Source organism: Culex pipiens, chromosome 2 (assembly GCF_016801865.2).
Source record: "Culex pipiens pallens isolate TS chromosome 2, TS_CPP_V2, whole genome shotgun sequence".
Classification (NCBI taxonomy): domain Eukaryota; kingdom Metazoa; phylum Arthropoda; class Insecta; order Diptera; family Culicidae; genus Culex; species Culex pipiens.
In genome coordinates, this window is record NC_068938.1 from 147,368,534 (window position 1) to 147,392,347 (window position 23,814).

A 23,814-nucleotide genomic window follows, 5' to 3' on the forward strand; every position below is an offset into this window, starting at 1 on the left:
CTCGTTGGATAAATGTACGACTCGTGCTGAAAAAATCCTCTTTTTGCCACTTGTTGCATAAACTACTATTATAGTAAGTTTCAAAGTATTTTCGAAAATACTTATATTTTCATAATTAGCAATATGGGTATCAAACAATGCGATATTTTGAATGATTTTTTTCACTTTTTTAAATTATCTTGTAAGATACTATAAGTTACACAAAATATCTTATTTTTCTAAAATACTTGAATTTTTATAATTTGCAATATGGGTATCAAACGAAATGTAATGAAAATTTTGTATGCTTTTTCAATTTATATGCGTTTTTTTGGCAAATACTAAAATTTTCACAAATTACCGTATTTTTTTGAAAATACTCAAATTAAAAAAAAATGCAATATGGGTATCAAACGAAGCAAAATTGTTTATGCTTCATACAAATTTTTGCGTCGTTTGTTATCCATATCGCAAATTAAAAAAATGTATTTTCGAAAAAATACGGTATTTTGTGAAAATTTTAGTATTTCTCGAATATTGTAGTATTTTGGAAGAATATGGTAATTTGTGATTTTTCTTTTAATTTTGCAAAAAAAAACTTATATAGGGTGAAAAACCTAACACTATTTCGCTTCGTTTGATACCCACGAAAATGAAAATTTGAGTACTTCCGAAAAATACGGTATTTTGTGAACAATTTTGAGTACATATTTTACTTTGAAACTTACTAAAGATTTCAAAAAATATATTCTTAATGAAAGCATTGAAAACTTAACATGATATGGTTGAATTAAGTCGATTTTAGAAAGATTTTATAAATGAGTTATCTTCCATTATCGGCGATAGATTTATCGAATAACGATAACGATAGATTATTGTTATCGTTATCGAGCCTCGATAATTTTATCGTTAAAAACCTTGGTAGGGACACTATGATCTAGGAAGAATGTCATTTTGATAAAACCGAGCTACCGTGGCCGCGAGTTTACGGGTTTCGCCTTGTAATCGGAAGGTGATGGGTTCGATTCCTGTCTGGCTCGGCAAAGTCAGATCCCTTCAAAGAGTTATTGTACTCACTGGGAATAGGGGGATGGCGTCGCTATTTTTAGACCACGTTTTCCACTTTTCTCATCGAAACCGACAACTTAATCGACTTCATTTTGCTGGGCGAGATAGGACGCCGTCTATTTTTAGACGATGACTCAGCACTTTTCCACTCTTGCACTTAAAAAAAACCAGATGGCAGCACGATGTAACGCCACGTCCCTATACTGACCGATAGGGGATGAGGTCGTGAGTTTGATTCTCGTACCGGGATGATGAAGTTTCAAAGTTTATTTTTTTTGGGCTTTCCAAATGTCGTTTTGGCGGTTATGTGGTAATAGAATTAACTAATTGCATTGCTAGTAACAATTCCAAAAATAAAAAATCAAAAAACAATTCTTCATATTGGAAATTGTAAGGATAACGATCGCACGAACGATTGTTTCTCTTGCCCCACATGGTCGTCATGCCCCGCTTTCGCTTATTTCGAGAAAACGCGTTTTAGTATTCGTCACCAAATCTCCGCCAATTTGCCTTTCCCAAGGGATGGCATATTAGCCGTTTGGTTTTTTGCATCTTCTGCCAAAACTAAACACTATTGAAATGCATGTTTCAGGAGATGCGTTGGAATGATGATGAGCAGTTTTGAATTCTGTGATATATTGAATCCCAAAAAGAAACACTCAACGCGATTTACCTTTTCTACATAAGATAACAATTGCATTTATTATCTTGGCTTTCACATACGTTTCATTTTCATTATTTATATTACTAATATATTATCAAGTAAGCTTGTTCTGTTCAACACAATCCTATTCCGTTTGCGCTACAAGAGAACTTTGATTCCTGTCTCTTATTTTTAGATCGTTCGCTTATCTCTTCCGGATATTTCCGAACATTTACACAAATCTGCAAACTTACGTTCAAACTTTAAAATAATAGGTTGTCGCCGACCATGCCATCAACACGCTCTGCGCGGCTTCACACTCTCACACTTAAAAAATCTGTTGTTTTTGCTTTGCAATCCACACTAGCTCGCAACCCTGCCCCCTTAATGCGGCCCCTCGTAGGACAACGAGTACCGCATCGGCATCTGTGGCGGCGGCTGCTGCACCGGCCCTCCCGATCCGATCGTCTCGATCGGATGCACAAGCACGCCGTCCCGATGGTGGCCGCCCCCTCGAAGTGGTTTCATGGGATGTTGGCCGACCATGTGGTGATGGGACGGGGGTGGCGGCGGTGGCAAGGGTGGCTGCAGCAGGTGATTGTAGTGGTGGTGTGAGGCCGGCGGAGGGGGTGTTGGGAGTAGGTGTGGCCTCATGTGCGGGGGCAGATTCCGGAAGTTGTTTTGACTGGAGGAGCCTGGCGGTGGCGGAGGAGGAATTTGACTGGCCAGGTTGTTCATAGGATGACTCGAAGAATTACCACCAGCGGAACCTCCTGGGTTGATTCCGGATCCGCTGGAACCTCCTCCTGCTCCTCCGTTGGGACCGGGTGATTGTTGTTGCTGCTGGGAGCCGCTGCCGCCGCCGACGCCAGATCCGGATCCGGCTGGAGAGCTATACGCAGAAGACGGCATGCCAGAGCCACCAGCAGAACTCGCACTCGAAGGTGTAGAAGTGCCACCAGCACGAAAGGGCAGCATAGGCGGAGCGTCCCGGAAGTCGATCATCTGCACTGGCGGGGGGTTGATGCAGCGTGGCTGGGGTAGCATCGGGGGCGGAGTGCCCGGAGGGGGAGGTGGTGGAGGCATAGCTTCCAGCTCCGGATCGACATGCTCCTTCTCCTCGAGATCGAGATCCTGTGGAAGGAAAAAGGGGAAAGTTACTAATCTTATCCTTGAAAAAAATTGGTTAGGCAACCATCTTAGATTTCTGTTAGTTAAATACTTTGAGGTCGATAAGATTATTGAAACTGAACCTTTTATAACATTGCTCAAATAAGTACATCCCACAACGCTTAAAAGTCACGCCATTGAGTAAATTGGCATGGTCCGTTCTAGTAAGTCACAATTGAGTTAGACAGCTCGCTCGTGCTCTTGGGTGCTTTTACGTTATTCACTGTGAAACGCGATCGAATAGACCTTCCAGTAGTATCGTTGCTTGGAAGGCACGGATACTATAGCAGCTAGTGAGGCAACGGTTCTGGTAACCGTTCTGATCATGTAGGGACTATCCATTAGGGTGCCCAGAATATGGGACTTTTTTTTCAAAACCTTGCTCCACAAGCTGAATATTGTTCCTTGACCTATTTTAGGACTCTGGGCCAAATATGAGCAAAATCGGTCATCATTTACCCATTGATACTCGGAGGTGAAGTTTGTATGGAAAAATCGAAAAAATGTATGAAAAACCCAAGTTTCTTACGGTTTGGTCTGCACGGTGCGCTACTTCCATCCAAATATTCTCAAAAGTGAGATTCTTATTAAAAATTTAATGCTCTACAACTTTGTAGAACATACCAAAGCTGTAAAACTCGATCCTGAAAAGTTATTAGCGATTTAAAAAAGTCATTTTTGTATGAAAAACATTTTTTTCGCCAACTTTAGGCTCGGGTATCAATGGGTTAATCTCATCCAATTTCGCTCAAAATTTACAGAGATGCTTAAAATATCCCAATAAACCGTTTTCCGCTTGTGGAGCAGGGGGTCATTTTTTCTGGGCACCCTACTATCCCAAAAAAAAAAAAACATTTTTGAATGGAGCGTGGCATTCGCTTCCCCCCCGTTGGGCAAATGTAACAAGCTAAGGAAATTCTTGTTAAAATCCATTTGAAACGTAAAATTTTGTTGGATTTTTTTTTATACCTAGCCAATGAATCAAAACCCATGTTTATTTTTGCAAATAACTGAATTGGAAACATCAGATTAAAATTTATGTGAAACATTTCTTAAATTTTTAGATGTAACATATTACATTAACAAAAACATTTAAAAACATTTGTACCAGCCTAACTTTTTAGCAAAAAATACTAAAAATATGGTGTTTTCGGGAAAGTTTTCCCAAATTTAATGCAGATCTCAGTTCTGAGAATTGGTAATACTACACAGTAGTCCGTTTCGTTAGAGGAAAAGTGGAACACGTGGTCAAGGTATGTAGATTAGATAAGTAAAGGCGGGGTTTTCCAGCTGTCTTAATAATTAGCACGAAACCTGCAATTTATATGGCGATTTTCAGAAAAGTGAAAATTTCACCATTTTCCGTGCAAATTTCACCTTTTTTTTTGTGAGGTTGTAAAGCATGCCAAAATAAAGAGTAAAACGCATTTAATTGTTTTTTTTGGTTTAAAAACGTATTCGGTTTAGTATGGCATGCTTATAGGGGCAGGGGGGGCAGAATGGACCAGGGGGGCAGAATGGGCCACCCTTGGTTTTGGGCTTAAGAATGGATTTAGACCAACTGTAAGGCAAGGTTCTTATAAAGGACGTCAAATAACATCACCATACCGAAAACGACGTTTGAATTCATTGTATTTTTCGAATTATGAGCAAAAATGTAAATAATTGACAAAACCACGCAAATGTTGTTTATTTTGAGGTTTCTAAATAAGCTTTCTGAAAAGTATGATTGTTTGAAAAAGTTTGTTCAATGCTTATAATGTTACTAGAGGTTACTACCAAGGTAAACAAACAACAACGGAACCTTCAAATCATTTAGAGGCTTGGTGGTGGAAGTGTTAAATTAAATTCCACTTGGGGGCAGAATGGACCACCCTTTTCCTGCCTTATAAAAACAATCAAAAGTCACGAAATTTGAGCTAAATGGATTATTTCACTCCTTGTAGCTTCACAAATCACGTTTAATGCAACATTAGTTGATTTTTTACTTGTTTTGATGCTTATTTGTAAAAATAGTGTCTTATTTCAACATTTTAACACTATTTTCAAAAATGTTTGTTTTGTTAAGTGACTATTTTTATAAAAGTTGTCTAACTTCATGGAAACTATGTTAGAAAGGTCCCTTAAGTCATTTCTTATCTCCCTTTAACGTTGTATTAGACGAAATGGCTTGTTTTCTAAGGTGGCCCATTCTGCCCCACAGGGTGGTCCATTCTGCCCCGCACCCTGGAAAAGTAGTCGAAAAAACTTTTTTTTTTAAGTGGCTCAAAAATAGTTCTAATATCAAAATTTTCATCATCCAAGTATACAACATTGAAGGGAACATCCCAAAGCATAAGCCTACTACACTGAATTCATAAATTTTTATGTTTTTCTATGGTTTTTGGCGCATTTTACTTAGGCGGACCATTCTGCCCCCCCTGCCCCTACTACAGAAAAAAATCCGGTGATTTTTTTCCGGAAAATGGTCAAATTTCCCCTTTCTGAAAATCGCCGTAAAAAATCTAGGTTTCGTGCTAACTAACTGTTTTGTCAGCTAAATTTATAAATTATAAACCAAAAATGTTGCAATTCAAAATGAAAAATCTAAAATCAAAGAATTTAATTTTTTCACAGTTCCTACTCTAATGCCCGACGTTCTAGCCAAAATTTTAAACTTTTTATAAATTTGAATTTTTAAAGTGAAATATGACTCAAAAAATGTTATTTAAGATTGAAACATTGCAAAATTAAAGAATGTAGGAATTTTAAAATTTTAGAAGCTAAGAATTTTTTATTTAGAATTTAAAAAAAATTAAAGTTCAAGTATTTTAAATTTCAGAATTATTCATTTTTTTTATTCCATTTTTGGGCTCTTGAACTTTAAAATTCCACGTGGTTTATGGATGGTCCCAATTTGTGCTTTTTTATTATTTTGGTGTAGGGTTTGTTCAAATATTACGACCAGTTTTAGAGATTTCAGACCCCGTGGCTGGAACAAAATACTATAATCCGAGATACTCCATCGGAGATTTAAAGGGGAAGGTGGGGCAAGAGGAACAATCGCTCGTACTGCCGTAATTTTTACAATTTTGATTAGTATGAGGAATTAGCTGATTCTACTACCACATAACCGCCAAAACGACGTAAACGCCACGGGGCATAAGGTTTAATGAAGTTTTTCTCAAAACCTTTGTTTTCTTATAATATTTGGAAAGTACAAAATAAGGCTTAGGGTTCGTTTTAAGGCTCATTTTATCAAAATGCTATTTTTCCTAGATCAGTAGTGTCCCTACCAATGTCATGCACCTATTACAAAGTATGATTTAACTTCTGGTTATTTTTGTTGAGAGCTTTTAAAAAATCTTGTTCAGGTGGGGCAAGTGTACCATAAGGATTTTTAGTAAGGAAAAAATACGAATTGCTGCAACAACATATTTTATTGGGAAATAAATACATGAAAGTACTTAAAAAATGATAAACAATTGTTAAAAAAAATTGTCCATACAAAATATAGTGATATTATGAAAATTTACTATTAATCATCTAAGTAATTTTTTTTTCGCAAAAACGATAAATTTGTTAGTAAAATATTATTATTTAATCTAAAAATGGAAGAAACCTTTCAAATAAATTCTAATCTGATGTATCTAAGTCATAACAGTCCAATTGTTAGCAAATTTACATGTTTTTTCATGCATTGTTCCTCTTGCCCCAACGGGTTGTTCGTCTTGCCCCACTAGTTGAGTAGAACGTACGGAAAATCAAAAATTTTAAAATCCATTTTTACATTAACCCTCTACAACCCAACCCCGCCTCTAGACGGGCTTCGATTTGAAAAATCGCCAAAAATCCATTTTTCAACCAATTTTTGATCTTCAAAAAGCATTGGAAAGAAGAACTTTTAAAATTTTGGAAAATTTTAGGGTTGGAAGTTTGACTTGTTTTATGTGACTTTGCCAAAGTTTTAAAAAATGTAATTTTTTTAGGGGTCAACTTTGGCTGTGTTTTTTACGAACATTTCCTTTACTTTAAGTAAAAAGAAGTATGCAGTAATTTTTGTTGTGCCCCAGACTATGCCTCTACGCATTTATTTACAATTTAAATGATAATGGTTCCATTTTATAGCAGAAAATGTGTAAAACATGCAAAAAATTGAAAAAGTTACTGTAAAAACATGAAAAAATTAGATAGGCAAAATGTAATGATAGGAGGTGGTAGAGTAGGCCAAATACTACGAAAAACAAACATAAACTAAACAAAATAAATGCAAATTAAAATATTAAAAATGAAACAAGAAAAACATAAAACAAGAGAAGTAAAGTTTTTCGTAGAACAAAAGTTGCTCAAAATGACCTCCTGAACACGGGAAAAATAAAAATCTTCGAAAAAAAAATTTGGGCAGTAGAGGGTTAAAAAACAAGATTTTTAAAAACTTGTTCTAACAAAGTCTTATTCAAGACCTGGAATAAGATGATTATAATAAAATCCGACAGATTTTATTTACTTTCTAATGGGTTATAACGAGCATTTCCTTAGCTTGTTACACTTGCCCCACTTTCCCCTACGTGAAAAGTTATGTTTTACCGGCCTAAATCAGAATCCAAATGTATTGAAATATTCCATTGGCAAAAAATGCGTTTTTTCAAAATTTTAAGTTTTTTGATTTTTGGTACGGATTTTTAATTGATTTGGCCTTATAGGTGGATCGATCTTTAAAAAATATTTCTTATGACAGATTTGTAGAGAAATCTCTTACTTTTAAAGCCCTTTTAGAGTTTGTAAATCCATTTTGAGTGTCAAAAGATATTCCACTTCAAAGGCAACCGTTTTTAATGCGAACTTAGTTTGACATTGACCTTCTGGAACCATGTTTATCACTCAATCAATTAATCAATGATTGTCAACTACGACGTGAATGATTGTATGTACCGCAAAATGATATAAATTTTGAAACACATTTGATTTAGATTAAAAATTCCATCAGTGGCTTCAAGAAGGCAACAACCGGCACATGCTGATTCATTTTGGTGCAGAAATTCGTTAAATTGAATTCAATACAGAGCATTTTAGAGTGATGATCAATTATCTTCGGAAAATATTAACGGCTTCACCTTAACATGCCCCTCCTATTCATGGACGTAATTTTTGAACGAAACCTTTAGCTTGAGAATAAAAAGACTCCCAGTTTTAAAAATGTTGTTCATTATTCAAGCTGCGACGTCATCTTTTGGCTTTTTTTTTTTCAAATGTACGAGGTTGATGTGACAAATCTTAGTTTTAATAATAAAGAGAGTCGAGATGCGAGTCTTTATGGAAATATCGTCAAACGCTTGATGCTTACCGGCAACTTTAACCGCTCCATCAACCGCTTCCGCCCGGTCGCCTTCAGCGTGCGCTTTCTCCGCAACCGCTTGCGCTGCTTCGACGCGTTCAGCTTCGCCGGCGACCTCAACGCTTCCGCCCCCGACGAGGACGACTCGTCCCCAGGGGCTACGCCATCCGCAAACAACACCGTCTTGCGGGCCACACTATAAATAGGAATTTGTCAATTAGACGACTTTTATTGAGTTTTGAGATTGTGGGATGAGTCTTACCATGCACCGGTTTTTGTCCGCAGGATGCTCTTGTCGTAGCCCCGGTTCAGCGAGGCCAGCACGGCGCGATGTTTCGCCTCGTCAAAGTCCTCTTCGTCGGAGGAGACCGTCGCGACGGTGGCCGTTTCGCCGAGCAGCCTCTTCACCTCCATCTTGAGCTTCTCCTTGCGCATCTTCTTCTCCATGCGTTTCTTCTCGCGCTCGGTGCGGATCTTTTTCTTGAGCTCGAGCCGTCGCTCGTGGCGCAGTTTGAGCTCTTCCGCGGTCAGGATCTTCGGCACGAGACAGTTGAGCGGGATGAGTGGGCTGGTGGAGGCTCCGCCGCCAGCGGTTAAGAGGTACCCGGTGGGGGGTTGTTGCGTTGGTGGCTCGACCGGGGTTGGAGGGGGTGTGGTTTTGAGGGGTGGTGCCGATACGGCGGTGGGGACAATTTCGAGCACGTTGCCGACCTGCTTGACGAGCGTTTTGCCGGGTTCGGTCGTTGAGGGCAGTGGAGGTGGCGGTCCGGCTGGGTTCGGGTGGTGGTACATGTTGTTGGGATAGGGGCGCATGTGCGGATGACCGGCAGGAGACATGGCGGAACCGTGCGGAGACAGTTGCCAACCCTGGCCCGGGGCAGGTCCTCGGTAGAACGGGGGTCGTGGAGCTCCTGGTTGGCCATAGCCCGGATGTGGGTAGTCCTGGGGTGGATAGCCCTGCTGCTGCTGCGGCGGGTAGTGATGGTGCATCATTGGCCGCGGACCCGGATACGGATAAGCCTGCTGCTGCTGCTGCTGCGGCGGAGGTTGCGCCTGGTTGTCATGGAGGTGCGTCTGAATCGGCTGGTAGTCTCCGTAGTGTTCGGGTGGCTTCGCCACCTCCGTCCCGTTGATCCCGAGCACAATGTTGATGCGATCGTCAAGCGAGGGTCGCTTGGGCGAGTCTCCCCCTTCAGGACCTTCCAACACCATGTCCTCCGGACCGTAGTATCCGTACGTCTTGGAGTACATGTTGTTGTACGCGGAACTTTCGCTGAATCCCTGCGCGGCAGTCGCCGCCGCCGCCGTCGGCGGCTTCCTCTTCTGACTCTCCAACTCGGCATCGCTAATCGTCGAATCGGCCACGCTCTTCTTGTAGCCGGCCACTGGACTCTGATCGTTGGATTGACTACCCCCGCCGGAACTCGTAACAACGTCGATCTGGTTCTCGCCAGGAGGTTTCTCCTTCGGAGAAGGAGGTCGCTGGTAGAACGTTGGCGATGACCTGGACGACCTCCTGCGATCGCGATCCTCCTGGGGTGGTGGACTCGGTGGCCTTCGCAGCATCGCTGGGCTCAAGCTGCGCGACCTGGACCGCGTTCGGCGCGACGATCTTCGCGGCGGCGGAGGACTGCGAATGCGTCGCCGTGAAGGACTCGACGAGTGCCGCGATCGATCCTTCCGCCGGTCGCGATCACGCTCCAGCGAATGGCGTTTGTGGTGCTCCTTGGATTTGCTACGGCTGCGGCGTTCCCTGGAGCGTCGTTTCGGCTGGAGGAGATCTCCGCTCCGTCGAGGACTGCGATCTTTCGATCGTCGGTGACGATCGCGGGATCGCTTCGACCTCGGTGCCGGTGGTTCCGGAGGTTGAGATTCGACCTTTGGTTTCGCCTCTTCCTCGTCCGCGCCGCCAAGCAACGCAGAGGATGAGATCGCTGGGTTGAGTTTTGTTTTGGACGCGATCTTCAGCTTGACCGGCGAGTCACGCTCCAGCTCGAGAGGTTTGGCTGGAGAGGGAGTGGCGGCCGCGGCAGTTACGAGCTGTTCATCGCTGGTCGAATCGTTGCGGATGCTGTAGATTTTGGAGTTTACGGTTGTCAGGACCGTCGGAAGTCGTGGCTTTGGCAGTAGATGTTCTGGAATGACGAGCTTGGGCGGTTCGGGTTGCTTCTTGGGGGATTCTTCCTCTTCCGGTTCCGGATCAACCAGCTCGCTGGCCATTTTGCCGAGCTCCTCCACGGATACGATCGGCTTCAGCATGTTCTTCTTGCGCTTGATCAGGACGACCTTCTTCTTCTTGACCTTTTTGCCCTTGTCTTCCGAGCTGGTGTCCGAATCGGAATCGGAAGAACTAGAACTGGAACTGGACGATGAGCTCGAGCTGGACTCGGAACTGGAGCTTGAACTGCCCGTCGTGGAACTGGTGCTGCTTGTCGTGCTGGAAGAGCTTCTCCGCTTGCCGGACTTCTTACCCTCAACCAACGGCATCTCGATCGCGTCCGTAACCGGATCGACCTTCTCCAGCCCAAGATTCTCCTCATTCAGCGTCTTCATAAACGTCTCGTATTCACTGACCAACTTTTCAGGGATTTCCGTCGCGGAACTCACCGGCGTCGCCACCACGGTCTTAGGCGGAACCTTCTCCAGCGGCGTAATCCCGTCCAGCAGCTCGCCCTTCTCCAGCTTGCTCTTCATCGTCTTCAGCTGGTTCTGCACGTTGAGCAAATCGTCCAGCGGGATGATCTCCTCGTGGCAACTCTTCGGCACGAGACGTGCCCGCTTCTCCGACTCAACTTCCGCCGGCTTCTCGTCGACCTTGGGCGCCTTTGGCGTTTCAACGACCGCTTTGGCTTTCGCCGTCATCGGACTAAAGTCGTCCTCCCAGTTGGACGCGTAGTCGTCCGTGTCGGGCGAATCCGTCTCGTTCCGGTTGCGGTCCTCCAGGTCCGGCTTGTCCTGCGAGTCTTCCTCCGTCTTCTGCAACGAGTCCTTCGGTTTACCGAGATCGTTCAGGAACGAGCAGCTAAACTTGGACTTTTCAGCTTCCAGCGGAGAGTCCTCACGCGGGGGTTCTTCAACCGCCTTCGGCGTCTCCGCTCGCTTGTCCTTTTCCTCGTCGGTCGTGACCGGTTCCTGCTTGACAATACTGTAATCGATCTTAATCTCCCCGTACAGCTGCTGATCGCGCTCGTCCAGCTTCTCCAGCTTGATCCGCTTGACGATTTGCTCCTCCATCTCCAGGTCGTCATCGTCGTCAAAGTCGTCCTCCTCCTCCGGCAGCGATACGTCCGGATCGGTTTCGGTGCTATCCGTTGACGCCGCAGCCGTAACATCCGCCGGAGGCGGAGTCGGCGGTTCTTCATCCTCGATCACCTCGCGATCTTTCGGCTCCGCCGAATCCTTCTTCCGCTTTCGCTCCTCCTTCTTCCTGTCTTTCGACTTTTTCCTCCTCTTCGGAGAAGACTCCTTCTTGCGCTCCCTCTTCTTCGAGTCCCGTCGCTTCTTGTCCTTTTTGTGGCGCTTTGGCGATCGGTCGCCCTTCTTCCGCTTGTCCGCCGACTTCTTCGAGGGTTCCTTCGAATCGCCCGCTTCGTCGTCGGTTCGCTCGTCGTCGCCGTAAACTTGGAGGGCGCGGATTACGGTTGGAACCGAGGTGGCCGACTGGGTTTCCTTGCGAACGGGGGTCGTCGTTGCTGCGGTGACGATCTTGGACTGCCAACTGATGACCGGCGGACTTACCGTGTAGCGTAGGATCGATAGAAGGGACTGGACCACTTCGCCTTCGACGCGCTTCGGGCGTTCTACCACGGACGAAAGCGGCGGAGTAATACTTGTCTGCGGCGTGGACGACTTGGGTCCGGATCGTTCCACCTCCGGAGTTTTCTCCCGCGGCGGCAGAAGCCGCATCGTCGTAGGCGGCGGCACCGCCGCCACCCCCTTCACCTTGTCTTTGTCACGTGGCCTCGATCGTGACCTTCTCTTACTAGCGCTGCCGCCACTGATATAGCTCGACATCTTCGGCCTCAGTTCCGCACCCGGAGTCTTTCTTCTCGAATCCCTGGAGGAACCATCCTCCCCCCGCCTTCGGCCACGATCGTGCCGCGATGCGCTTCGTCGGTGACGGTCCCTCCTCGTGCTGTCGCGTCCACCGCCCCCCCGGTCAGCTACCCGCGAGCGATGCCGGGGTGGTCTGTCGTCGCCGTCGAAATTCCGCGAGCGGTGGTCGTGTTCTCGGCGATCGCGTGATCGATGCCGGCTCCGCTTTCTTCTGGCCGGAGGAGGTTCGACGATCTTTTCCATCTCTTTCGATTCTTTTGGCTTTTCTTTACGCCTTTCGCTTCCGGATGGAGATCGCGCCGGAGCTGGCTCCTTTTTCCTATCCTTTTCAGGTGGCAATTTGGGATTTTCTTTTTCCTTTTCACTTGGCTTTTTCTTATCTTTATCAGTTAGCTTTAACTTTTCCTTTTCTTCCTTTTTTCCCTTCTCAAGTGTTGGGTTGGGACCACTTTTCTCCTTATCAAATGCAGTTGTGTTTTCCTTTTCAAAGGGGTTACTTTTTTCGGTGAACTTTTCCTTGGTCAGAACCAATTGGATTTTGCGGGGTGCTTTCAGATCGAGTTTGTTGCCGCCGGGCGAGGGATTGGTCGTCTTTTTGGTGGATACTGCTGGGGTGCCACCGGAGATGATTTTAGGTGCTGAAATGAAAATTATGGATATTTTAACAATATGTTTACTGTAAAAAATAATTAAAGTATATTATATTTTGGTAGTCCCCATCGCAAATTTCAGCTGATTCGGTCCTTCCAGACTCAGGACATAGTGATAGCCGTAAATGACCCACTGAGAAATGTAACGCCCCGATCGGCCATCGTCAGCCCGATTTTATTTAACGATCAGGCTGATCAGGGTGTTACAATTCTCAGAGGGGAGCTTCGGACATAAAAAAAAACTAATAAAATGCGTTGCAATTTGCAAGTTTGACAGATCGTGGCAGGAAATTAAATAAAATTAAATTAAATTTTGATATACATCATATATATTGCAGTTCTTTGAAAATACGGAGAACACTTTTCAACAAAATAATGAAAATTCGACTTAAAATTTCACTCAATGGGTGTTTTTCGAATTTGCAAAAAATGTTGTATGGAACTCGTTGCAAAACTTGATTTTTCAGTTTGAAAAAAAAAAGGAAAAAATCCTCTTTTTGTAACTTGTTGCATGAACTACTATTTTGCAATACCGTCGTGAAACTACTTACTTTTCCTGTCATTTTTGAACGATGAAAAAGCCTACTTTTCTGTACCAAAAATAACACAATCGAATGGTAATGCTTTTTAAAATGAATGCTGAAAAGTTGAACTTTTCAGCACTTGTTTCGAAAAGTAATACTTTTCAATTTTGTTTTGATTTAAACGGTTAATTTGTAATTTGTAAATTGTTTGTTTATTTGTAACGGTAGCCTGTTAGTGTATACACTTTGCTTAAGGTCAAGGAAGTAATTGACAAAATCATGAACATTTAACTTATAGTTCCACTCAAAGGGTGTTTTTCGGAATTGCAAAAAATGTTGTATGGAACTCGTTGCAAAACTTATTTTTTCAACGCTCGTCGTATTTAAATGAACGACTCGTGCTGAAAAAATCTTCCTTTTGCAACTTGTTGCATAAACTACTATTTTGCAATTTCGCTGTGAAACTGTCAACTTTTCCTGTCCTTCTGGAGAAACGAAACGGCCTACTTTTCCCTACCAAAAATAACCCTCTACAACCCAACCCCGCCATTAGACGAGCTTCGCTTTCAAAATCGCCAAAACTCCATTTTTCAACCGATTTTTGATCTTCAAAAAGGGAAGTTTTACTTGTTTTATGTAACTTTGTTTTAAAAAATGTCATTTTTTAAGGGGTCAACTTTGGCTGTATTTTTTTCTAACATTTCCTATATTTTACGTAGAGTATGGCCCATGGTGTTAGTTTAGTATGTTTTGAAGATATTTTCATGACAGTTTTATGCAATTCGCCAAAACTGGGTAATGGTGGGCTACAATAATGGATGTATTTTTGGTACAAAATGTACCTTTATTTAATACCTTATACAGTAGTTGTTCGGTAACTGGGCGTTGTTTAACTGGGCTGCTTTTTAATTGGGCCGTAGCCCAGTTAAAAAGCAGACAAACGTCAAAAAACCAAAACAAACCAAAATGACCGAGGGGTTAATGGATGCAAAAATCATATTCAATTAGGCCGTTGCAAATATTTTTCAAAGTTTATGTCGCCCCCCCCCCCCCCCTTCAAAATTGGTCTGAAAAATCAAGGGGCAAAAAAAATATTTTTTCAAAAAATTTCAAAATTTCCTTGAAAATAGAAGTCTAATCAACTGAAAACAATCTAAAATGCATTTTTTGCAATTCCGTCGTGAAACTACTTACTTTTCCTGTCATTCTTGAACGACGAAATAGCCTACTTTTCTGTACCAAAAATAACAGAATCGAATAGCAACACTTTTCAAAATAAATGCTGAAAAGTTCTACTTTTCAGCACTGAAATGGGTGCTGAAAAGTTGAACTTTTCAGCACTTGTTTCGAAAAGTAACTCTTTTCAACATTTTTTTGATTTATTTTGACAAAATACATGAAAATTCGACTTAAAATTTCACTCAATGGGTGTTTTTCGAAATTGCAAAAAATGTTGTATGGAACTCGTTGCAAAACTTGATTTTTTCAGCACTCGTCGTATTTATCCAACTCGGTGAACCTCGTTGGATAAATGTACGACTCGTGCTGAAAAAATCCTCTTTTTGCAACTTGTTGCATAAACTACTATTTTGCAATTCCGTCGTGAAACTACTTACTTTTCCTGTCATTCTTGAACGACGAAATAGCCTACTTTTCTGTACCAAAAATAACAGAATCGAATAGCAACACTTTTCAAAATAAATGCTGAAAAGTTCTACTTTTCAGCACTGAAATGGGTGCTGAAAAGTTGAACTTTTCAGCACTTGTTTCGAAAAGTAACACTTTTCAACATTTTTTTTGATTTAAACGATTTATTGACAAAATACATGAAAATTCGACTTAAAATTTCACTCAATGGGTGTTTTTCGAAATTGCAAAAAATGTTGTATGGAACTCGTTGCAAAACTTGATTTTTTCAGCACTCGTCGTATTATCCAACTCGGTGAACCTCGTTGGATAAATGTACGACTCGTGCTGAAAAAATCCTCTTTTTGCAACTTGTTGCATAAACTACTATTTCTGCATTGATAATCATATTTAGCATGTTTGGGCTTGTTTAAAAATGTTTTGAATTTTTATGAAATTCCAATGTACAGCACCGCAAAAAAAAAAAAAATCGCAAAAAATAAAATTTTCGCCAATACTTAGATATTTTGGAAACTAATGATGGCAAAACAACTGGACAGGTGTATAATGCATTTTAAAACACTTTTTTCATTAAAATGTTGAAACCATGGCTCGTAATTTCAATTTTTATACTTTTTTATTTCCCACCTCCCCCCCCCTCGACTTTGGTCAGAGTCGAGGGACATAAACTTCAAAAAATATTTGCAACGGCCTTAATAAAAAAACTTTTTTGAAACTTTTGTTTAATTTCAAGTTACAATTAAAGAAAAATGAAAAGTAAGCATTGTAAATAAATTTGAGTAACTTTTATTTTTATATTTCATCTGGAAAATATTATGCATCGGTGGTCCCCTCGTTATTTTTTGTTCAGCCCAGTTAACGAGCAACATTCGGTGACTGGGCTACGTTCTCAGCCCAGTTACCGAACAACTACTGTATTTTAAAAACGGAACAGTTTAAAATATCCAACCCTGTGCAAAAAGCATCGTTAGAAGTCCCTCTTAAATACGCCCAATCGAAAAAGTTTATAAATGTTGATAAAATTAGGCATTTTAGAGAAACATGCCATTTAGGTTATTATCTTGAGTGATTCGGTCAAAATAAATTAATAACTTAAAACCTATGTCAATGGCTCTAAAGGGTGCCCAACGGCTCTATACTGCTAAAAGTTATATCAGGGGCATCTGTTAGAGTCAATTACCATCATTTGATGCATTATTTTTTTTCCTTAAATCATTGCTGGTTCAAAAAACTAAAAAAAATTAAACATTTTCAGAATCGGGATATTTCTAAAAAGTTCACTGTTTTAGTAAAACTGATTAATAGAATGCGTAAAATTCAGTGTAATTAATTGTTACAGCTCTCAAAAACAGTAACCGTGAAGGCTGTTTACTTTTTAATCGATACAATAATCCACAGGGTGCTCTTCAGAACGATCAACATAGAAAAATCATTTTTCCTTTATATGGCCTGGGCTGGAAGCAAATTTGAGAATTTTAAGTTTAAATGTGCTGTGACATTTTGTATCGAGAAATTAAAAGCGCAACATGGAGTTAAAATTTCTGTCAAGCTGCTGTGAAGATTTCCATGACAGCTGTGAAAGTTTAACTCCATGTTACCGGCTCACATCTCTCTTTTTAATTTCTCGATAGCTAAAGAAAAGATTTTCAATGCATTATTTGTTTGTTTGGAACCTATTTAACATGTACACATGCTACATACACCAGAAATAGTCAAAACATGCCCGATTTCCACCTAATAACAATGTCGCATTTTTTTATGGGCCATAACTGCCGTTCTACGCATAATTGTCCCATGTCATTTTTGGACAATTTTGACTTTTTGACAATTTTAAGTTTAGTTTATCGTATACTTTTTGAAAAACACATAAAATCTAGTACTTTTTTCGGAAACTCATCAAAAACAACACCAAGTCTGTTTGTCCCATCGTTACACTTCTACGCATAATTGTCCCACCAAGTATTTTCATTCACGGACTCTTTAGTCATACGAAGCATTGAGACTTGTTAACATACTGAATAGCAAGAGGATCATAAATAAGAGTGATAAACTACTAACTGGGGCGATTGGGGACACATAGGACGAATAAAAACCCACGGGACAATTATGCGTAGAAACACAGAAATCGATCGAAAAATTTCAATCGCGTTTTTCTCAGTTGCAATTTTTTGAACATGGGACAATTATGCGTAGAACGGCAGCAGGAGGGTGATCCAGCCGCACATCGTTGATGTCGGAACCTCTAAACTGGGCCCTCGTCCTGTCACGTCCGTCAGTAGTCTTGTCGTACATTACAACTAGAATCAGATCTGCCAATGAATTAGTACACTTCGACCAAATAAACACTGACGCTGTATGGATCTGACTCTAGAATAAATGCACAGTTGTGTGTTATTCATAAGTCTAAAATGTTCAATTATTCATATAAGTCCAAATTTTCATTTGCGGATAACTACCTAACTTGAATTGAATACAAGATTTAAAGCAACCTATCCGAAAGCTAATCCCCGACATTTTAATTAATAGCCAAAATATTATATTATGTTATGTACGTTTCTTTTAAAACCTGTCTGGCTTCTTAAAAAAAAAAAAAATAGATTAGCAATTCATATTTTACAAGTCGCTAATTGAAAAAGAGACGACCATTTGATCGTCAGAATTCCAGTAGATCCTCGATTCGCAACAATGGTCGATACAATCATAATCCGACAACCGTTAGTTCAACAGATCAACGAATTTAGTCCGATATCATTTCACTATTGATTGATCGAGACTCTATGGAAATTTTGACATATCAGAATGGTTTTTATGCTACTTGAATGAAAATCACCGATTCTGATAGAATTACTAAATTCACTGTTACTAATTTTGTCCCTAAATAACTAAAGGCAAAATATAAAAAGTTGATATTTATAGTTAAAATCCTAAATTCTACAAAAAAATAAATAAATTTAAAAACCCGCATCCTAACCTGACACCCACATTAAGATAGGGAAAAATCACATATGTAGCGGTTCATTGTACAAATGTTGTTGGCAAGGCGATGAACTATCCTAACGCAGCACGTGAAACACGACAGGCAAAAGGGAACGCACAATAAGAACTCGGTGGCCGGAAAGGCGGTCCGCAACGAACGGCCGGGTAAACTGAGAAAATAGGACAAAAACAAACCATTTCATGTGCAAGTTAGAAGTGTGCTCGGGCGATCTCTAAAATTATTTGATTTCTCCCTAATCTGTGCCGGATTCGAATACCAAAAACAGTGTTTTGATCCGGATTAGTAGGTAGAATCGATTTACTCCCCAATTAGGGCAGAAACTTACTTATTTGTATTTCTTAATTAGCTTTTAATTATACCCCACGTGGAATATTGGCCGAAGGCAAATTTGTTACCTAATTGAATATCGATCGATCGTAGCCTGTAAGTAAAGTTCATTTGATCTGGAGAACTTTAGATTCTAAAACTAATGCGAAAACTTTAATTATTAGTTAAATACTGTGCCCGCCAGCAACAATAGCACCAACAGAGAGTTGCATCGGTACTTAAGGAAAAACTGCTCATGTAAGATAGTTTATTCGCCCAATTTGCCATGATACTAAATAAAATGATTTTTTCTAGTTTTAAGCTGCTAATACAAAAAAGCTGCTTTAAAAACTCAGTTGTTCACAAGTCCGAACAAATGTGATATTTCCACTATCGGAGAACCTCCTTGTCTCGATGACAGCTTACCGGCCATCGATTAAGCCCTGAGACTGCGCCAAAGTGGGTTCTCGCAGCATGAAGTGGTGTCCATGTGTAAAAATGGAAGCTTCAGCAATATACTGAACACTTCGATTTTAATTCCACATCGAATCAAATCATACTCTTTGCCAAACAAGCATCAAACCTATGACACTCATTATGACAAAGCCCAGGGATTGACAAAATACATGAAAATTCGACTTAAAATTTCACTCAATGGGTGTTTTTCGAAATTGCAAAAAATGTTGTATGGAACTCGTTGCAAAACTTGATTTTTTCAGCACTCGTCGTATTTATCCAACTCGGTGAACCTCGTTGGATAAATGTACGACTCGTGCTGAAAAAATCCTCTTTTTGCAACTTGTTGCATAAACTACTATTAAAACACTTTTTTCATTAAAATGTTGAAACCATGGCTCGTAATTTCAATTTTTATACTTTTTTACTAAAAGTTATATAAGGGGCATCTGTTAGAGTCAATTACCATCATTTGATGCATTATTTTTTTTCCTTAAATCATTGCTGGCTCAAAAAACTAAAAAAAATTAAACATTTTCAGAATCGGGATATTTCTAAAAAGTTCACTGTTTTAGTATAACTGGTTAATAGAATGCGTAAAATTCAGTGTAATTAATTGTTACAGCTCTCAAAAACAGTAACCGTGAAGGCTGTTTACTTTTTAATCGATACAATAATCCACAGGGTGCTCTTCAGAACGATCAACATAGAAAAATCATTTTTCCTTTATATGGCCTGGGCTGGAAGCAAATTTGAGAATTTTAAGTTTAAATGTGCTGTGACATTTTGTATCGAGAAATTAAAAGCGCAACATGGAGTTAAAATTTCTGTCAAGCTGCTGTGAAGATTTCCATGACAGCTGTGAAAGTTTAACTCCATGTTACCGGCTCACATCTCTCTTTTTAATTTCTCGATAGCTAAAGAAAAGATTTTCAATGCATTATTTGTTTGTTTGGAACCTATTTAACATGTACACATGCTACATACATCAGAAATAGTCAAAACATGCCCGATTTCCACCTAATAACAATGTCGCATTTTTTTATGGGCCATACTGTAAAAGAAAGTTACCGCATATTTTTCAAGTGTCCCAGACTATGCTTCTACGCATTTTTTTACAATTTAAATTATAATGGTGCCATTTTATAACAGAAAATGTGAAAAACAAGCAAAAAATTGAAAAAGTGACCGTAAAAAAATGAAAAAAATAAATAGGCAAAATGCAACGATAGGAGGTGGTATAATAGGGCAAATACTACCAAAAACAACCATAAACTAAACAAGATAAATGCAAATTAAAATACTAAAAATGAAACAAGTAAAACATAAAACAAGAGAAGTAAAATTGTTCGTAAAACAAAATTTGCCAAGCATTCAATATTACGCCCTTTTAAAATGCTTGTCTTGGTTTAAAATTTTTGTAAATATTTTTTTTCGAAAAGATCGGAAAATTTCACGAATGTTTTATGTTTTAACATTGTAAATCGGACCTATAGTTGCTGAGATATAGACATTAGAAAATGGTGGGTTGTTTGGGTGAGCTTAGAAAACATCAAGTTTCCTGTTTTTTAACATTTGCATGGCAATATCTCAGCAACTAAGGGTCGTATCAACAAAGTTCAAAAAAGCAAAATATAGAGAATTTTCTCAGCTTTTCAAAAATATTTTTTTCAAAGTGGGAAAACATGTGCACTAATTTAAAAAAAAAAATGAAAACTGTGAATATTTTTAAAAATGGATTTAACATTAACTTAAAAACGGTGCACTTTATCAAAATTTCAGTAAAGTACTTTTTGATTGCAAATTTGATTTTACATCGAAAAATGAAGTTGAAAATTTTTTGCGACCAATACTTCGATTTTTTGAAAAAATCAGTGCCGTAAAACAGGGTGACTTTTATAGCCGGGGTGGTTAGCGATTTTTTCGCAAAATGAAGAGTACAATTAAAATACGGAATGAATGGTTTAGAAATATACTGACCGTGGTAGAGAAGTGTTCAAAGTACCTCAAGAAGAACTTTTCATAAAATTTTGACAAGTTTAAAAAGTTGGTTAACTATAGTTAAGAAAATGTTGATGAAAGTCATTATTTTAAACCTCTTAAAGTGTCTTGATTTTCTCAATGAACATGATTTAATCGGAAAACGGAATGCATTTTCGGATTCTTTGGACAATTTTCCACTAGGAAAAGGTTAAAAAAGTTTGTAAATAATAAATAATATGTGTTTTTGAAACACAATTTAAAAAAATCTCCAAATTAAAAGGCAATTTCAGTTGAACAAATTTCATGTAAAATGTGAAAACTTGTGATTCGTGCTTCGAATTCATTATGAAATGCAATATAAATCGATAATTTTACAAACAAAACTAGTTTTAACAAATTTCAGGCAAAATTCCGACTTTTTAACAATTTTACCTTAAATTTATATGTATTTTTCTAAAAAGCTTATACACCTAGTTAACTAAATATAAACATTGATTTTTTTTTCTTAAAAACTATATCAGCGACTTTAGTAATGGTACATTTAACGTACAAATAAAGTTTGAACATCTTAAATATGATTTTAACAAGAAAAACTATCACTATCAAAGTCACCCCGGAATTGAAACTAAGAATTTTTAACGTAACTATTTTTCTAAACATTATTGAAAAAACTTTTTTTCCGAAATAGTGCATGGACTTTGTGTGGTCTACCCCAGTACATGTTTTAAAAATAATAATCTTGAGAAAAACCTTACCTGTTGGAAAATATTCTAAAAACAAATCGAAATCCTATCAAAGTCACCCCGGTTTACGGTATTGATTAAAAAATTTATAACTCGGTCAAAGATTTTTTGCACAACCTGGAAATTTCTGAAAAGTTGGCATTTAATGTCCTCTAAAACATATCAAAAAATAAAAAAAAATTAAAAATAGTGTTTTTTTGCAATACAAGTTTTAGTGACAAAAAGTTAAATAAAAAAATCACCAAATTTTTTTTACCGTGTATCATTTTTTTTCAGTGTAGTCCGTATCCATACCTACAACTTTGCCCAAGACACCAAATCGATCAAAAATTCCTTCAAAAGATACAGATTTTTGAATTTTCATACATCATTTTTGTATGGACAGCTGCCAAATTTGTATGGAAAATTATATGGACAAACTAATGATGCAAAATGGCTTCTTTGGGCATACCGAAGGCACCAAAAAAGTTTCAGTCGGATTAAAAAATATAAAAATTTAAATTCTTAAAAAAAGACCGATTTCGTAGAGAATTGCTCAGTTGTTAAATGTTAACCTTTGATATGGAAACGTCAACTTACCGTAGATTTTGGAATTTTTCAAGCCATACGTCAAGTTTCTAATTTGATAACTTCTTCATTGTAAAAGATCAAATTCATTTCCATTCATTCAAATTTCTAAGCTAAGTGATTGTAGATAGGCCATTGCAAGTTCGTTCAATAAACTGTTTCCGTTTCAACCCGAATTTTCCCTCCAGCGGCACCGAACTTTTCTAAATTTATTTTTTTACGTATCAAACTGTACGACACCCTGTATGGGTGAACCAATTACACAAGATGGCTTTTTTGGTCATAGGAAATGCCCCAAAGCCGAATAAAAAAATACATGCAATTAAAATGCACGAAATCGGCCGATCTTGCGAAGAATATATAATTACAGAAATAACATTAGATCGATTCTCGAATGAAAAAAACAGCCTACTTTTCATCGTCCAAAATAACAGTACTTTTCGCATTCATTTGAGTGCCGAAAAGTGCCATTTTTTAGCACTTGTATTGAAAAATATTACTTCCCGTCAATGTATTACAGAAACTTTTTCACTTGCAAACCCGCATCAACCTTGGAAGTTCAATGCTACGCGCTGCTGCTGCTGCTTCAAGCTGGTATTAATAAATTTCATCATTCCGCCATCATCATCCATCTGGCCTAGCCAGCCTCGTCGTATGCATTCTTGCTCAATCTTCCAACACTCAACGTTTGCCTTACTGCTAAACATTAACATTATTTCGTTATCAAAAAAACTCACGTTTCATTCGCTCTTTTTTGCCACCGTCCCCGGACGCAGCTTCTTTGTCCTTCTTTTCATCTTCCGTCGGTCCGTCACCTTTCCGATCGCCATTTTTGTCCGCTTCCCCCTTCGAACAGAGGGCTTGTGCCAGCTCCAACAGAGCTTCCCCCTGGGACTCGAGCGACAACCCTCCGATCGTTCCGTCCACGGTGCCCTTGCAGCCATCACCAAATTTCATAATTTCAATATCCGTGAGGTCCGTGTTCGGAAGCGGCGGAGTGCACGACTGTTCCCGCGTATTGGACGAATCGTCCTCGACGTCCATGGTGACCGCGGTAGGTTCTCCCTACGACGAGGAATGGTTTTTTCTCCAGGGAAGATTACTAATCAAAGCTGTTCCGACGACTCCATTGTTGTTTTTTTCTTGCTCGATCTGTCACTTCTCCGACTGTCTGTCTTTTTGGATGGTGAAAAACTTCAGTGACTTCCCCCCTGTCCTGCTGCGCCTCCTGCGTTCCGTTCCGGGTCGAGGAACCTGCGTGAGGGCAGTGCTGCCAGGATTTCTGGAATGTTTTGAAACACTTTGGTAAGGGCAAAACACGAATCGTAGCAGCCCGTTTTGCGAACCCTGCCAGCCCCTTCCCAAAAACACCACCAAACAAAACATACCCCCTTTCTTCTTGGGGGGGACCCTTGTTTGGGTTGGCCGCGAAGTGTCATGCCGCCACCACACGCACACACTGACAGCAGCTAAGAAAAATTATCACCGCTTGCTGGAAGGGGAAAAATGAAAAACTCGATTTACTAACCTGCACACGGTCGGAACTTCCGGATTTTAACGCATCCGATACCACTGGCCACCAAACTATCGGAAATATAACCAAATCAAGCGATTCTGGGAGATGTTCACCGGTAAAAGTCGACTTTAATCCGTTCGAAACTGGGAGAGCACACCGAAAATTTACACACGCACACACAGCGAAAATGTGAC

The 23,814-nt window shown here is 39.8% G+C and overlaps 1 protein-coding gene across 1 annotated transcript; it reads right to left on the minus strand.

Moving 5' to 3' along the window:
* Nucleotides 1-1,712: 1,712 nt before the first annotated feature.
* LOC120414868 (titin-like) lies at nucleotides 1,713-23,814 on the minus strand. The gene is made up of 5 exons (XM_039576185.2): nucleotides 23,633-23,814; nucleotides 22,842-23,386; nucleotides 8,437-12,868; nucleotides 8,184-8,370; nucleotides 1,713-2,824 (listed from the first exon to the last, which is right to left on the minus strand). The coding sequence occupies exons 2-5, from the start codon at nucleotides 23,146-23,148 to the stop codon at nucleotides 2,075-2,077; spliced, it is 5,676 nt and encodes a 1,891-aa protein (XP_039432119.1). The 5' UTR covers nucleotides 23,149-23,386; nucleotides 23,633-23,814; the 3' UTR covers nucleotides 1,713-2,074.